General features: G+C 43.0%; 1 protein-coding gene and 1 non-coding gene across 2 annotated transcripts; one reads left to right on the plus strand and one right to left on the minus strand.

The window, feature by feature from the left end:
• Positions 1-1,427: 1,427 nt before the first annotated feature.
• Positions 1,428-13,716, minus strand: LOC115808785 (uncharacterized; the record flags this gene model as incomplete). The annotated part of the gene is made up of 7 exons (XM_030770264.1): positions 13,495-13,716; positions 10,423-10,623; positions 6,536-6,719; positions 5,575-5,631; positions 5,016-5,360; positions 4,535-4,822; positions 1,428-2,551 (listed from the first exon to the last, which is right to left on the minus strand). Coding segments are annotated over exons 1-7 (2,421 nt in total), but the record flags the coding sequence as incomplete, so codon positions are not given.
• trnaq-cug (transfer RNA glutamine (anticodon CUG)) lies at positions 6,944-7,015 on the plus strand. The gene has a single exon. It is a non-coding gene; the product is annotated as a tRNA-Gln (tRNA).
• Positions 13,717-15,020: the final 1,304 nt, after the last annotated feature.

Here is a 15,020-nt window from a genome sequence, read left to right on the forward strand (position 1 = left end):
TTTGTTCTCCCTGTGTCTCGGTGGCTTGTGACGCTCAGGGCTGTTGTTTCTGGTCACCACATACCCAAGCATCGCTCAGGCCTGGAACAGGGGTTACATTTTTTTAAAACTTTGTTTTATCCTTTGTCTCTCCATCTGCTGGCTTGTGTGTGTGTGTGTGTCTGTGTGTGTATACATATATATATTACAGTTAACTAATATAGTATTTTTAAACTATTATAAGATAGTAAAATATACACACAGATTCTGTAGAAAGTCCTGGTGGAGTACGTCCTGACATGGACAAATTTTATTATACATTATACAGCAGAGCAGCAGAATTCTTCAAGGTTCATTTACAAATAAGCTTATTTACATATGAAGATTTCACTGTTGAATGCTTTCTCTATCCATGACAGAAAGAAGTCAACAAGCAAATGGCACAGTAATATTGCACTAATTCTTTTAACTCGTAAAGTATTTTCACAACGGTAGAGAAAAATCCTAGTTTTCTCTGGCAGTCTGAATTGTAATTTAAATCTGCATAGTAAGCCAGACATTCCTGGCTACTTTACAGTTGTTTACAAAACATATGCTGTATTTAATTCCAGAGCCAACAAATAGTGATAGGCATATTTCTAAACAGTCATTAGCTTACATGTCTCTTATAACAATAACAGTTACACTGAAAGCAGCCAATGTAGTGGCACAGATTTTACATTTGTGCATTATTTGATAAAATGGATGAATGACTGCTCATCATAAGGTGGGCGCTTGATACCGAATTGTTATGTTTAGCTGATGCTGTACTGACATTCTAAAAGAAAAAAAACCCTTTAAACATTAATACAACTTCAATGCTCTGTAGCAGGAAAGTGTAGCAGTCATTTAAATAAGAATCATATGATTATGTAGAAAACCAACTTTTATGTTCTGGTCACCTTCCATTCCAATCCTACACTAAAAGTTTTTCTTTAATGACTAAGGAATGGAATGATGACAGTGACTGAGAAGGTATATGACATATGCTGTGTTTCATCTCTCCATTGTTTAAAAGTTTAGCTCTTCCCAAACTTCAAACGTCAACCCGCGTAACTTCTAAAACCAACAGACTGTCAGATTTGACTGGATTTGGCATAGTCATTCCTCCAAGCAAAATCTTTTTGGTTGTGTTGATCCTGGATGTGCTAAGGAGAACAGACTGATTAAATAGACGTATTTATATAGTGTAAAAGCCATCCTGACGAGTGTCTCCTCACCCACAAAGTCAGTGTCGAACATACACTGTGAATGCTCACCTGTTTCCTGTGTCTGTCTATCTCCTCTCTGTGTCTTTCCTCCTGTCTCTCTCTCTCTTGTTTCAGTGTTTCTATCAGTCTACCTTTCTCTGCCTCTGCCTCTTTCATTCTCTCAAGTTCTCTGCTCTTCTCTTCTATAATCTCTTTCATTCTTTTTATCTCTCCATCTCTCTGCTCCAGCTGTCTGTTAAATTCATTCCTCATCTTTGTGGCTGAGATACTGAGGCTGCTGTGTAGTTCAGGGAGGATGATTTTCATGAGGTTTCTCTCAGCTTCAGCCTTGGCCTCCATCTCATAGTTTTCTCTGATCTCCTCCAACTCTCTTCTGTGTTTCTCCTCTTTTTCTCTTTTCTCTCTCTCCATCTCCTCTTTCAGCCTCTCTTGCTCTTTCTCTATTTCTTTCCTGTACTCTGACTCCTCTTTCAGTTTCATCTCCAGTTCTTTCCTTCTCTCCTCATTCCTTTCATTCTCTAGCTCTATTTCCAAATTATTTATCCTTTTCTCTAAGACAACGATCTTCTCCTCTTTTTCCTGAAGCTCTCCTTCCATCTGCTTTAGCGAGTCCTGCAACTCCCTTTCCAGATTCTCCCTAATTTCTCTCTCCTTTCTCTCTCTCCTCTCCTCTCTCTCCTTCTGAATCTTTCTCTCTATCTCTTTCAGGTGGTTCTCTGCTTTTTGGTAAGTTTCACTGCTGTAGTATTTCTCTCTGTTTTTTGACACCATCTCCTCAATCTTCTCCAGCAGTTTTCTGACCTCAGTGCCTTTTGCCATGTCATTGATGTTTAGAAGGTGACATCTGTTCCTGGATTTGTCTAATAGCTGTTGAAGTGCTTGACTTCTTGCCTTTAGCGACTCTTCCAGATTCTTCCCAACTATTCCTTCAGCATTGATGAACAGGATCATAGTGTGCCCCCAAAAGGACTCTCCAAAAATGTCCTCCATTCTCTCCAGAAGCCTGCTGTCCTCTCCCTCAGATGGTTCCAGTGGACAGACCAGGAGGAAGGTGTGGGGTCCTGGTGCAGACAGACGGACACAGAGCCCCACGTCCTTCCTCATCTCCTCCTGAGAGAGTCCAGGACTCAGCCAGTCAGGAGTGTCCACCACTACCAGCTGTCTCCCAGCCACCTTCCCCTGTCTGCTCTCACTGTGCTGGGTCTCTGTGGATGTAGCAGCCTGGATCCCAAACTCCTCTCTGCCCAGGATGGTGTTTCCTGCTGCCCACTTCACTGTCTCACTCAGCCCCAGTAGCACCAGCCTCAGCTTAGACTCTGTAACTAATGAAAAAGGAGCAGGCAGTGGAAATATTTATCCCCAGAAAAGGCTCACTTAATTAATGTGCCAGTGTATGCATTTCAGTACAGGCTGTATTATGAACTCAGTGACTTACATATAGGGCGTTTTGGATCCAAACTACCTATTCTTCTCAGTGGTTGTTTAGAACCTAGAACAAATAGGACATGACAGTCAGAATTACGAGACTTTCTCATCAAGTGTCTGAGCTTTCACATAGTGTGTCCAAATCAAAACACACCCTATCAGCAATACTCAAACATTCAACAGTTATTCATGTTAAATGTTAATGACTTGGGGAAACTGAGCACCGTCATTGACCTTTAGGTCACCTTCTCCATACCGTTCTTATTTATCATTGATATTTATTGAATGATACACATTTAAAAAATAATTCACATTGTAGCATGTTGTGGTACAAATTCTCAGCCAGTTGCTACAATTTTTGTAAACTGCTGATGGGAAAATTCTGCAACCTTTCAGGAACTTCTGGAACAAACAGAACCAAATCCATATCAACAGATAAAAACATTAGAGAGAGCAGATCCAAGCTGGTGGTGCCATGACCTGGTAATGAAGTTGGATAGAGACCAAGAGAGATCATCAGCTATCCCATACAGATAAACCCTTGGCTCAAAAGCTTACATAATAAGTTTTAACACTTTGAGATATTTGGCAATATAGTGGTCTAGATAAAGGATGCATGGACGTTTGAGGTGCAAAGATCTAAGATGAGGAGATTAACTTTGAGTGAGGACAAATTTTACTGTTGATCGTATGACAGTTCCAGTTGTGAGAAATGCTGCAGGTGGTCCAATGGGATACTAGAGAAGAGGCAACTTTGCTAAGGCCTGTATTGAGACAAAACTTAATAAAGTTTATTGACACCCTCTAGAAGTTTAAGCAATGTGTTTACCAGCCGCCATCTATGACCTTGTTATTGGTAATGTTCCTGACACCAGAGCTTCTCATAACCATGACCAGGTGTGGAAAGTGGTGGAAGGACTGACAACATAGGCTCCAGGTGTCAGACCAACGAACCAGAGAGATGTTTCCTCTGATATTGTCCTCAGTAGTTGCCAACTGAGATCAAGAAGAAACATGCAACAGTGGGCAGGTACGGAGATAACAAAGAAGTGCACAAGAAGGTAGACAGAAAGTGTGACCCTCTCCCTTTGAGATGAAGAATGAACTATTGTACATGGAATCACCAAGCTTCTCCAAGAGTTAATGGTGGTCAGATTATATTACATGCATTGAAACCCCACAGTGGACTACCATTCATGGACCCTGCCCACAACTCAGCTATGGAGGTCACACGGATACACCCGCAACTATGCTAAAGTAGTTTTACAGATGTGACCACATGCTGCTGTTGCACTGATGGAGAGAAGATTGTCCCAAGGGAAGAGTATCCAAGGTGAGGAGTCTCCAAAATGACGCTATAGAAGATGCCAGTACTTTACCTACCCTTCCACCACATTGCAGTAGATGTGGATGATCCATTACATGCTATGCGTTAAGTAAGGCATCACTACACCCTGACTGTGATTTAACTATACATCAGGATATCTAGCGGGGCAGTCACATTGGAACATCAGCCCATTGCTCTTATCCTACATGAGATCCCACAAGAGTAAAGCGGATTCTCTTTCTTTCAGCTCATATCTGGAACAACCGTTCCAGGCAACTGGGTCAGCTATTCAAGGACAGGGCTTGATAATTGGCTGATAAGCTGAATAAGGTTTATGGTTTTGAATACAGGACATTGAACAGAATTACAGCTTTTGATCCAGAGCCTATGACCTAGGTGGTGTTTTTTTTTTGTTTTTTTTTTTCCCTCAGATGACTGGTCAGGATAAATGTGTCAGGACACATGCGATGCACAGACATGATGGCAAACTGTTCCCTCTAGCTTAGGGCAGCAAGAAACTGGAAAATGTGTTATAAGCAGGTTGGGGAGGCACAGTGGGAAAAATGCCTGCCCACCACTGCAGAGTGCTTGTGGGTGGGAAGCTGGTAGGGGGAGCTGATCTCCAGATCTGAGAAGTATGCATGGATCTCTGTGAACTGCTGGAAAGAGGTGTTCACCGACACCACTTGTATCCTAGTAGAGACATGGTAGTCAGCCGCCCTCATTGGCTGGCACTGGGGATTGCGCAAGCAGTGGTTAAACAAGATGCACAGGAGTTGGTGACAACTAAACTGGGCTGAACTGGTGGGTAGGAAGATTATAGGGAATACTTTGTCATTGTCTGAAGAGCCAGGAAGTTTGTCGACCAAATTCACAATTAAACCTTTCCGGTCGACTCGGCCATGTAATCATGCAGTTTTGATTCGTGGTTGGTCAGACAAAAAAGAACAACGCTACAATAGGAAGAAATATGGATTTGTGACACAACCCCCAAGTCGAAGAGAATTCTAGAAAATGTCTGTCCAGCTTCTCACCTGTTGAGTTTTCATCATCATTTGTCTCAATTTGCTTGTTTCTCTCGTCTAGTTCTGTGTCTTTTTCTTCCAGAACATTCCTCAGGTTCTGCAGCTGGCTGTTCTTTTCCTGCAGTTCCCTCAGCGCGGTCTCCAGTTTCCTCTTAGTGGTTTCCACTTCAGTAACCTTATTCTTCAGTTCTTTTTCCCTCTCGTCAGCCTGTTTTGTCATCTTTTCCAACTCTCGGTCTTTCTCCCGCAAGCGCTCCGTCTTTTCGTGCAGTTGCTTTGCTGTGCTCTCTAATTCTCGACATTTCTCATCAAGCAGCTTCTTAGTGTTGTCTTGCGCAGTCGCTCCCTTCATAACTTCATAACAAATCCAAAAGATAAGAATTTAGTGATTGATTTATTGATACGACCAGGGTTGCAATGATACAAATAAGAATAAGAATCACCTCTCTGTAGTTACTAAAAACCTGATTACATGTTGACTATTCTAAAATATCTCATTATTAACATGGAGGTTACAGACACAGCCAGAGAGGGAATAGTGTATATGAGTATTCTGCAATCCTCTCACCAAGACACTGAGCAGATGCTTCCATTTTCCCCCTGTCTTCTCCGGACACATCCAGCCCTGAATGGAGAGAAGAATCCATGAGAAGGAGAGAAGCCACTGATGAGATCTGTCTGTACATACTGCTGCTGCTCACATTGGGATCGCATGGATAGTTATTAACAGATCACTTGATACCAAAGGAAAACAAACACTGTGGTTTAATTTGGGAGCTATTAGACATGTAAGTCTTTTAAATGTTATTTAATGTTCAATTGTTTTATTACAGGACTGTTAACATTGTTTATACAAACTTAGAGTAAAGATACTTTACTAAACTGAGTTTAGTGTATGGTATTTTTAGGATGTTAGAATCTGTGTGTTGGTGAAAATTTTGCAATTTCTTGTCATTGTTGTATGACATTGGAGGCTCAATCACTACATCAGCACTTGGAAAGTAAACATTGTGTTCTGCACTGTCACTTGGCAAAGCAAAGACAGTTCCGGACACCTTTCTGACTTTGACAGACGAGGAAACAAAACAAGCTCCCACTGGAATCACTTGCCATCACAGAATCCTAGACACGCAAAATACAACCTGTCAAGTAGGGTGGCTCTCTGTGGCATTAACCACGAAAAATGTTTGATTGTTTTTTCCACGCTGAAACATTATAGTCCAGTGATGAGTTTTTCCACTTAACAGTGTCTATCATTCCATCCTGGTCAGTCAGCAGGAGGAAGAAAAAGCCATACAGTGTAGTTAATGAAGGGGAGTACACTCAGATTCTTGCATCTTCACACTGAGTGTGTGACATATGTATTCCACTGTACGCTGTAACACACAGCACTGTCTTAGTTGTTGCAGTGTACAAAACGCAAATGTGAAACTGGAATCAAGTTCTAATGCAAAAGGAGGGAGGTGGGAGTGGATGAGAGAGTGAGAAGGTCTTGGATCAGATTGTTTGTAATGTAACTGTGCACTTGCCTTTGCCGCCTTTAACATATAATCGTAGGCTCTCCTCCATTTTGTGCTGTCCATGGATCACCTGACACCTGTACACTCCTCTGTCTGAGTAGCGGAAGTTTCTTAAAACTAGGGACACGTTTCCCCTCTGGAGCTCCTCTGTGGACATGCTCAGTCTGTCCTCATAGCCCCTCCCCTCTGTCATCTGTCCATTCTTACACAGACAAATACAGTCTGTCTTCCTAAACCATCTGATCTCTGTGGTAACAGCACTGGTTTTTGGAGACAGGTGACAAGGGAGAGTGACATCATCACCGGGGTCAGTGTACACATGAGCAGGTGAGGGGACAACGAGCCGAAATTTACCTGTGGAAGAAGAGAGATGGTAATGCGTGGAGTGGTAAATTACATTACTTCGCATTACATCAAGGTTCCATGGTGTAATGGTTAGCACCCTGGACTCTGAATCCAGTGATCCGAGTTCAAATCTCGGTGGAACCTGCTCTTTGTTTTTGGGCCGCAGTTCTCTAAAGGTTAGAGAACCGGGATTGTGATTGGAGGGTTGCCAGTTCGATTCCCAGGCCCAACACCCATGGCTGTGTGCCCTTGAGCAAGGCATTTATACCCTAATGCTGCCCACTGCTCCTGCGTCTGTTGTGTGTTCACTACTGGTGTGTTGGATGGGTTAAATGCAGAGACAAGTTCACTGTTCGCAGTGTGTGTGCAATCACGGAGATTTACGTTACATTGATTCAGCTGACGCTTTTATCTAAAGCAATGTTACATACACACACACCCACGCACACACACACACACAAGAGACTGTGTTATGTTTGGCATTAGCTGACCCTGTTAGCATGGATATCAACATATTTTCAGTTTTAAAAGATGACACAGATTGTTATCTTTGATTATCTTTGATTGATGAAAGGGGATTCTTCTCTTCTCTTGCAGTTTCAGTGTGCATAAGATAACACACATATGTACACATGTGCATACCAGGGAGTAAAACATCAGGGGGAGAGGCCTGACTGCAAGTTTACTAGAGAACCCCCTCCTTCCCTGTTTTCCTCAACTTCTGCTGAGATAAATGCCCATTGGTTCTGTTATGTCCTCGGACACGTGCCCCGTTTTTGAAAGGCTTTGAAACATTTCTCATATGACTTTTCTGGATTCCCACTCCATGTAATTACTATATCATATATACTTTGTCTATATGACCTCCGATGGGTTTCATTGGATCAACAATGCTATTCTGATGGTAAATATTGATATGTTGGATGAGGGGATTTACTGATTATTAATCATACTTAATCTCTTTATATATACATACATATATATATATATATATATATATATATATATATATATATGTAAGTTCTCTGTAGTTGCTTGGTTCATATATTGGGGGGGCTCCAATGTCCCCACTTATCAGCATTCTGTTTACACTATCTCAAAACAATATTTTTTTTTTTGTTCGTTTTGATCTCAAATCAATCTTTGGTGTGACTCAGACACATGACAATGACAATGTACATGACTGTCGTGGTTCAAGAATGTAAAAGTGATAATGAGGTGACCCCTCGTCCTCTCTGCTATGTCTGGCATGTGGATTTATCTCTCTCTGAACTGAACGCTACAGTCACACAGCGCATCGATGCAAACTGAATGAATGTTTACCAGCAAAACTGCCATTAATGCTGCTCAAAATGAGGAGGATTGGATAATACTGTTTCTCCTGTTATTTCATCCAACAGTTCAGTGCTCTGTGACTTTGTGATTTTGTGCACATCAAACATTGAATTAATATTAATAGAAAAGGGAGAGTGTTTGGTGTCCTTTGTTTAATGGTTATTGTCTACTAATCTGCACCTTTTTTTTTAAAAAAAAACAAAAACAAATTTCAAGCATCCTTTTAAAAGTAGGCCAACCTTTAGACAATTGTTTCGACATAAAATCACTTTAAAAATCTCTGTACTGATTTAAATGTGTGAAACAGACAATGACAAACGGTATGTTAGAATTTACTTACTGTGGGTTGTGGATTCTGACATGGTTTTCTCTGTACAAAGGAGAGAAAGAATCAGTTAACCCCTATTGCGTAATGATGAACACGTGAAGACGGATGGAATGATTTGTTCAGTGAAGGTATAGAAGAAAAAGATGATTCTCTCGCCTCTTAGTTTACAGTCCCATCTCTGGCTCTCTCTGGTGAACAGCTCTCAATGTCCATCCACCTGCATTGGCATTCATATGTCCGGTGTGTGAGGTGATGGTAAAGTCCAGCGTTTATTTGGCTTTGGTGTCTGGTGTCAGTGCTCTCAGAAATGAAAATGTTGGAAATGTCTCTGTGCACATTAACCTGCAGGAGGAGGAGTGAGGCATAACCGGCCGTACTGGTTTTACAGCGAAGTTAATCCAGTGGATTGAAGATCATTCCACTAGAGTTTCCTTGACGCAAACCACAGTGACAGCCCCCCCCCCCCCCTTCACTTGTTCCCCTAACATTTCCCCGTGTTGTCCCCCTGTTATGGGCCAGGCACCCGGTTTACACCTGAGTTTCTTCAGTTAAAACACTGAAATCCGTAAAGCAAGGCCACTGGGAATGTCCTGCAGGACCAGGCTTGTGAGACGGACCCGACTACGCAGGAGATTTGACAGCTTGAGCCAAGGAGAAAACGTGAAGTTTACTGAAGGTCTTTAGATGTTGACACAGGCTTTGGGTCGAGGGCAATGCACAAGAGGAATGAAAACAAAAGCCCGACCAAAGAACAAGACTCAGGCACAACTTACACATAGAGAGGGAAACAGACACCAACCGTAACTATTGAAAGTAGATAAGAAGCAAAACCAGGACAAAAGCTCAAAACACAAGGACTGGTGACTAGTTTCCACCCTGGTGATCAGCAGAGGAAGCAGCGGATGAGTGCCTAATGCCTGCCCACAGTGGGTCCCTGGCCCCCCAGTGGAAAACACAGCTGTCTGAATTCCACTGGGTCCATTTTAGCTCAACCTCCAAATCTCTTTCTCTTTTTTCCTCTCCTGGACCTGAACGAATCCTTAAATAAACAGGCGCTGATTTGTCTCTGACAGGAGGAATGATCCTACCACCACCTCTCCTGATGGATGAACTAAATCTGAGAATAAAATTATTTTAAATGTCATATCACTTTCCTTTTCCCCAAATTCACAGGCAGTCCACACTTCATTTTCAGACCAGGTGTTTATGTAATTCTTGCTTAAAATCAATAATGAAGTGAAAGTGAAGGAGTTTCACAGCTCAGACAATAAGCAAGAATAACTAGGCCTGTTTTTGTCTTTCTCTTTCAGAAAGAAACCGACCTAAACCCGAGATTTTGTGAAACATTTGTGAAAAGTATGATCGATTTGCAAAGAATAAAAGCATTAACTGCTTACTCAAACATTTTTTTTAACAAATGTTTCTGCAGGTTATTTTATAAAACCTCCCAAAATTTGAAAAATTTGAAATTCGTCCCAAAAGCACTTGTTTGCATTCTCTTTGATTGTCAGTCATCAGTTGTGTAATTGTTTGGGTCAATGTGAAGGAGACATGAAGCTCATGGAAGTCAAATGGATGTGATCAGTTTCTTTCTGTACCATTGAAATATTTGGGGAAAGGAGGTTTTTTTTTCTTGTTTTTGAGGATTTAAATTTGCTTTGATAAAATTATGTTCATGATGTTGCAATGTTTCCATCTACTGTATAGATGGTGAATTACAACTACCTTATGTTTTTCTGCCATGGGTCACACTATCTGCTGCAATCGTAAAGAAGTATTTTACTTCAGGTTGATATTATCATTATTATTATTATTATTATTATTATTATTATTATTATTTTTATAATGTGTCTCTCTCCTTTCTCTCCTCCCCGTTCTCCCCCTGTACTCTTGCCTCCTGTGGAGGCCCAGGCCACTCCCCTAGATTCTCCTGTACCTGTGCAGGAACCCCATTGACCTGTCCCTGCCTGTGCTGGTAGGGAGTGTGCACCTGTCTGTCTGATCCTCCCACAACACAGCCAACTGTGTTCTCAGCACACTGGGGTTTGAGCTCTGGGCTCCAGTGCTGGGTTGTATGGGACACCCCATACTGAAACAATTTTATGTGAAACTTTGAGTCATAGAGACCAGCGGAACAGAGGTTTGTTTTGCAGAATTACGGCTAAAACTTTTCCAGTATGAGCATCACAGTCATTGGTGACACTGAACTAGATACAGGAATCAGCTTCTTATAATAACTTCATTAAATGTCACAGTAAACATGTGTGCATGTGAGAATAAAGTACAAAGCGCCTGTGTTAATCATCTACAGTATCAAGTACCTTAGACTGGCAGTAACTGAAATACTAAGCATTACTGGAGAAGCTGATAATTATACAGACCTAATATACATTATTACAGACATAATGTATCTCTCTTCCTCCTGTATCAGTCTGAACATATTCTCTCTCTCTCTTTCCCTCTCTCTCTCTCTCCCTGCTGTTTCAGTGAGATATGTAAGAAAGGAAAAGGAAAAGAAAGGAAAAAAAGAGGGGAAAGGGAGAAAAGAGAAAAGGAAATTAGGGAAAAATGCTGTGGCTCAGTGGTTAACGCCGTTGTCTCACAACAAGGAGGCCCTGGGTTCAAATCCCAGCTGGTCCGTTATACTTATTTATATACACAATTAAAATAATTCTGAACGAAATACTGATTTGACCAACAAGTAGCACACTCTTGCCAGGACTTGCACCTGGAATCTTCCACCCAAAGGATGGATGTGTTACTATTACACCACAAGAGTTGTGTTTTTTTTTGTTTTTTCTTTTGAGGGGGGAGCACAAACACATCAAATAGAAACACAGCAGTTACAAAATGTAATGGTATAAAATAACTGTACCAAAAACTATATACAACTATATATACTTAACTATAGACAATCACTTCAGTGGTGGTTCAGCACTAGACACATCTTTGTTTTTTAATCAGGGTACGAGTCTCTTCAACCCCTCGAGTTCTCCTGCGGCAGTGCTTGGCCAGCTCACTGGAGGAGATGTTGGACAAAACTTGGGTGTCTGTGGGAACATGACCCTGATGCTTTTTGATGAGCTCTGCCCTCTTGGCCTCTTTGAGTGATGTGTGTGGTGCCTGTGTTGCGAGTGGTGCCTGTGTTGCGAGTGGTGCCTGTGATGTGTGTGGTGCCTGTGATGTGTGTGGTGCCTGTGATGTGTGTGGTGCCTGTGATGTGTGTGGTGCCTGTGTTGCGAGTGGTGCCTGTGTTGCGAGTGGTGCCTGTGTTGCGAGTGGTGTCTGTGATGTGTGTGGTGCCTGTGATGTGTGTGGTGCCTGTGATGTGTGTGGTGCCTGTGATGTGTGTGGTGCCTGTGTTGCGAGTGGTGCCTGTGATGTGTGTGGTGCCTGTGATGTGTGTGGTGCCTGTGTTGCGAGTGGTGCCTGTGATGTGTGTGGTGCCTGTGATGTGTGTGGTGCCTGTGATGTGTGTGGTGCCTGTGTTGCGAGTGGTGCCTGTGATGTGTGTGGTGCCTGTGATGTGTGTGGTGTCTGTGATGTGTGTGGTGTCTGTGATGTGTGTGGTGCCTGTGATGTGTGTGGTGCCTGTGTTGCGAGTGGTGCCTGTGATGCGAGTGGTGCCTGTGTTGCGAGTGGTGCCTGTGATGCGAGTGGGGCCTGTGTTGCGAGTGGTGCCTGTGTTGCGAGTGGTGCCTGTGTTGCGAGTGGTGTCTGTGATGTGTGTGGTGCCTGTGATGTGTGTGGTGCCTGTGATGTGTGTGGTGCCTGTGTTGCGAGTGGTGCCTGTGTTGCGAGTGGTGCCTGTGTTGCGAGTGGTGTCTGTGATGTGTGTGGTGTCTGTGATGTGTGTGGTGTCTGTGATGTGTGTGGTGCCTGTGATGTGTGTGGTGCCTGTGTTGCGAGTGGTGCCTGTGATGTGTGTGGTGCCTGTGATGTGTGTGGTGCCTGTGATGTGTGTGGTGCCTGTGTTGTGAGTGGTGCCTGTGATGCGAGTGGTGCCTGTGTTGCGAGTGGTGCCTGTGATGCGAGTGGGGCCTGTGTTGCGAGTGGTGCCTGTGTTGCGAGTGGTGCCTGTGTTGCGAGTGGTGTCTGTGATGTGTGTGGTGCCTGTGATGTGTGTGGTGCCTGTGATGTGTGTGGTGCCTGTGTTGCGAGTGGTGCCTGTGTTGCGAGTGGTGCCTGTGTTGCGAGTGGTGTCTGTGATGTGTGTGGTGTCTGTGATGTGTGTGGTGTCTGTGATGTGTGTGGTGCCTGTGATGTGTGTGGTGCCTGTGTTGCGAGTGGTGCCTGTGATGCGAGTGGGGCCTGTGATGCGAGTGATGCTTGTGCAGCCGAATCATGAATCACTGCTGATGCTGTAGGAGGAGCAGCAGGTGGAACCACAGTTAAACTGTTCTGGTCTGCAGGAGTAGTATAAAGATGGACAGTCTCAATGTGTTGCAGCAGTCCAATTGCCCCCCAGGCTTCAACACCACACTGGTCACAACGCTTTGAACATGGTAGTCTGACAAGTGCTGAGAGTAATCCTCAACACTCACCTCCTTGCTACATAGAGAGCATGTAATTGAATTTGACTCACTAACGCTACACAGAGCTGGTTCTTTAGTTGTCGCTGAACTGGTCTGTGGAGCCGGTCCTTCTTGTGTCCCTGATGTGGTCTGTGGGGCTGATTCTGGCAGCTGACGTATAGCACTGGAACTGCTAGGTTGACTTTCAGGGCTCTGTGAGGCTCCCTCTGTTGACCCTGGCTGCTCAGCAGACTGGGAAAAAAGGGTTTACATTTTCCCTAGACCTGACAATACATCCAATTAATTTTGTAATTACGCTGTGAAACAATTCAAGCACAACCGATGAGAAAACCATGCATTTTACAGGAAAAGCTGAAACAGAATGATTTCTGGCAACCACCACCTACACAGGTTTAATCAAACTATTCAGTATCATCATAACTTACCTTATGATACCCACATTTACATTCAATCCTTTTCCCGAAGATGTCAAATTTTCTGACGGACTGATTGTATAATGGCGTCAAAGGACAGGCGTCAATGCGCTGCATGACAGCCTTCCATCTCCTGGACCCTGGCTTCTTGCCTGTGGAGAATTTGTACTTCCCCTGGGCATACTGGTACAGGACGCCCACCCAGTATGAGTCAGTTTGACCTGTCTTTGTCATTTCTGCAGATATCAGGCTCAAATGTCAGACAAGAAATGGAAAAGAACTTTGAAAGGAGAACTTTATTGTTAAGCAACAGACAAATTTACTTCAGCAACTACTTCTCACATCAAACAACACTTTATTTTTAAAATTTCTGTAATATGTCTAGCAAGTGAGCAGTACCCCGTCAAAGGATAAAGTATCGGAAGCTACTGATATATAATTCCCCCCCACCCCCCTCCCCCCGGTCATATAACGTACGGTGGTCAGCGTGCAAACAGCGTTTCCCAGGCTAATCTAAAAGATACGGTGAACGTAAAAACAATATACTACATCTAAACATTCATCACTTATGATAATAACTTTACCCACGGCTGTTACACGACAATTAACATTTTCGTAGCTATAACCACACCACTATGTGTCTGAATTAGCATTACGAACGGACTAAACTATATTCCCAAACACAAATTACAGCCTAAACAAGTTAGTTAACACTTGTTTCATTTGTAAATTGGTACTTACTGTCAATATCCTTAAGGACAGTAGCGCTGATCTGTCAAATTGAATTACCTCAGAATGATAACCCGTGATTGGAGCGTCAGAAAACTTTCGTTCAGAGTTGACGATACAGTCCAATCAGTGGCAAGAATTGCATGGCAACGGTCACTCACCAATCAGACAACCGTGTGTCGAGATTGTTGATTGAGAATACAGTGAGAAATCCAATCAGCGGCAAGATTATCATAAATGGGACGACCGTGCATCGAGCTTGGTTGCTGATTGGATCCTTTACCCCATCGTTTGCTAGGAGCCGATTGGCTCTTTTGCCCCCTTTCTACGCAGTGTTAGGATTTGAGTTAGGACCTCGTTAGGAAACGTTAGCAATTGTTCGGACTTTGTTAGGAATTGTTCGGACCTCGTTAGGAAGTGTTTAGCCGGCCGATCGCTGGCAGGTACGGCCACCTCGTCTTGAAGACAGCTTGCCTGTCCTACTGAACATCTCCACACCATTCTGACAATCTTTAAGATGAAAAATATAATCCATTTACCTTTCTAAGTCTTTCCACAGTCAAACACTCATTCTGGTCTTTATTCATTTTGCCTTCCATTTCTGTGTCTAACATTGCCTATGTCTCATCCTCCCCACCTCTCTGTCTTGCATATCACTGCTCTTTATCAATCTCTTGTTTTTTTTGTCTTTCATGCCTCTGTGTCTCTTCCTCGATGGCTCAATTTTGGTCTGCCTGAGCTGGTCTGAGATCAGGTCCTCACAGGTTCTTTGGATGTAAAATTTCTTTTATTTATTCTCAACATCTCCT

The sequence above is a fragment of the Chanos chanos genome, chromosome 3, assembly GCF_902362185.1.
Source record: "Chanos chanos chromosome 3, fChaCha1.1, whole genome shotgun sequence".
Lineage (NCBI taxonomy): Eukaryota > Metazoa > Chordata > Actinopteri > Gonorynchiformes > Chanidae > Chanos > Chanos chanos.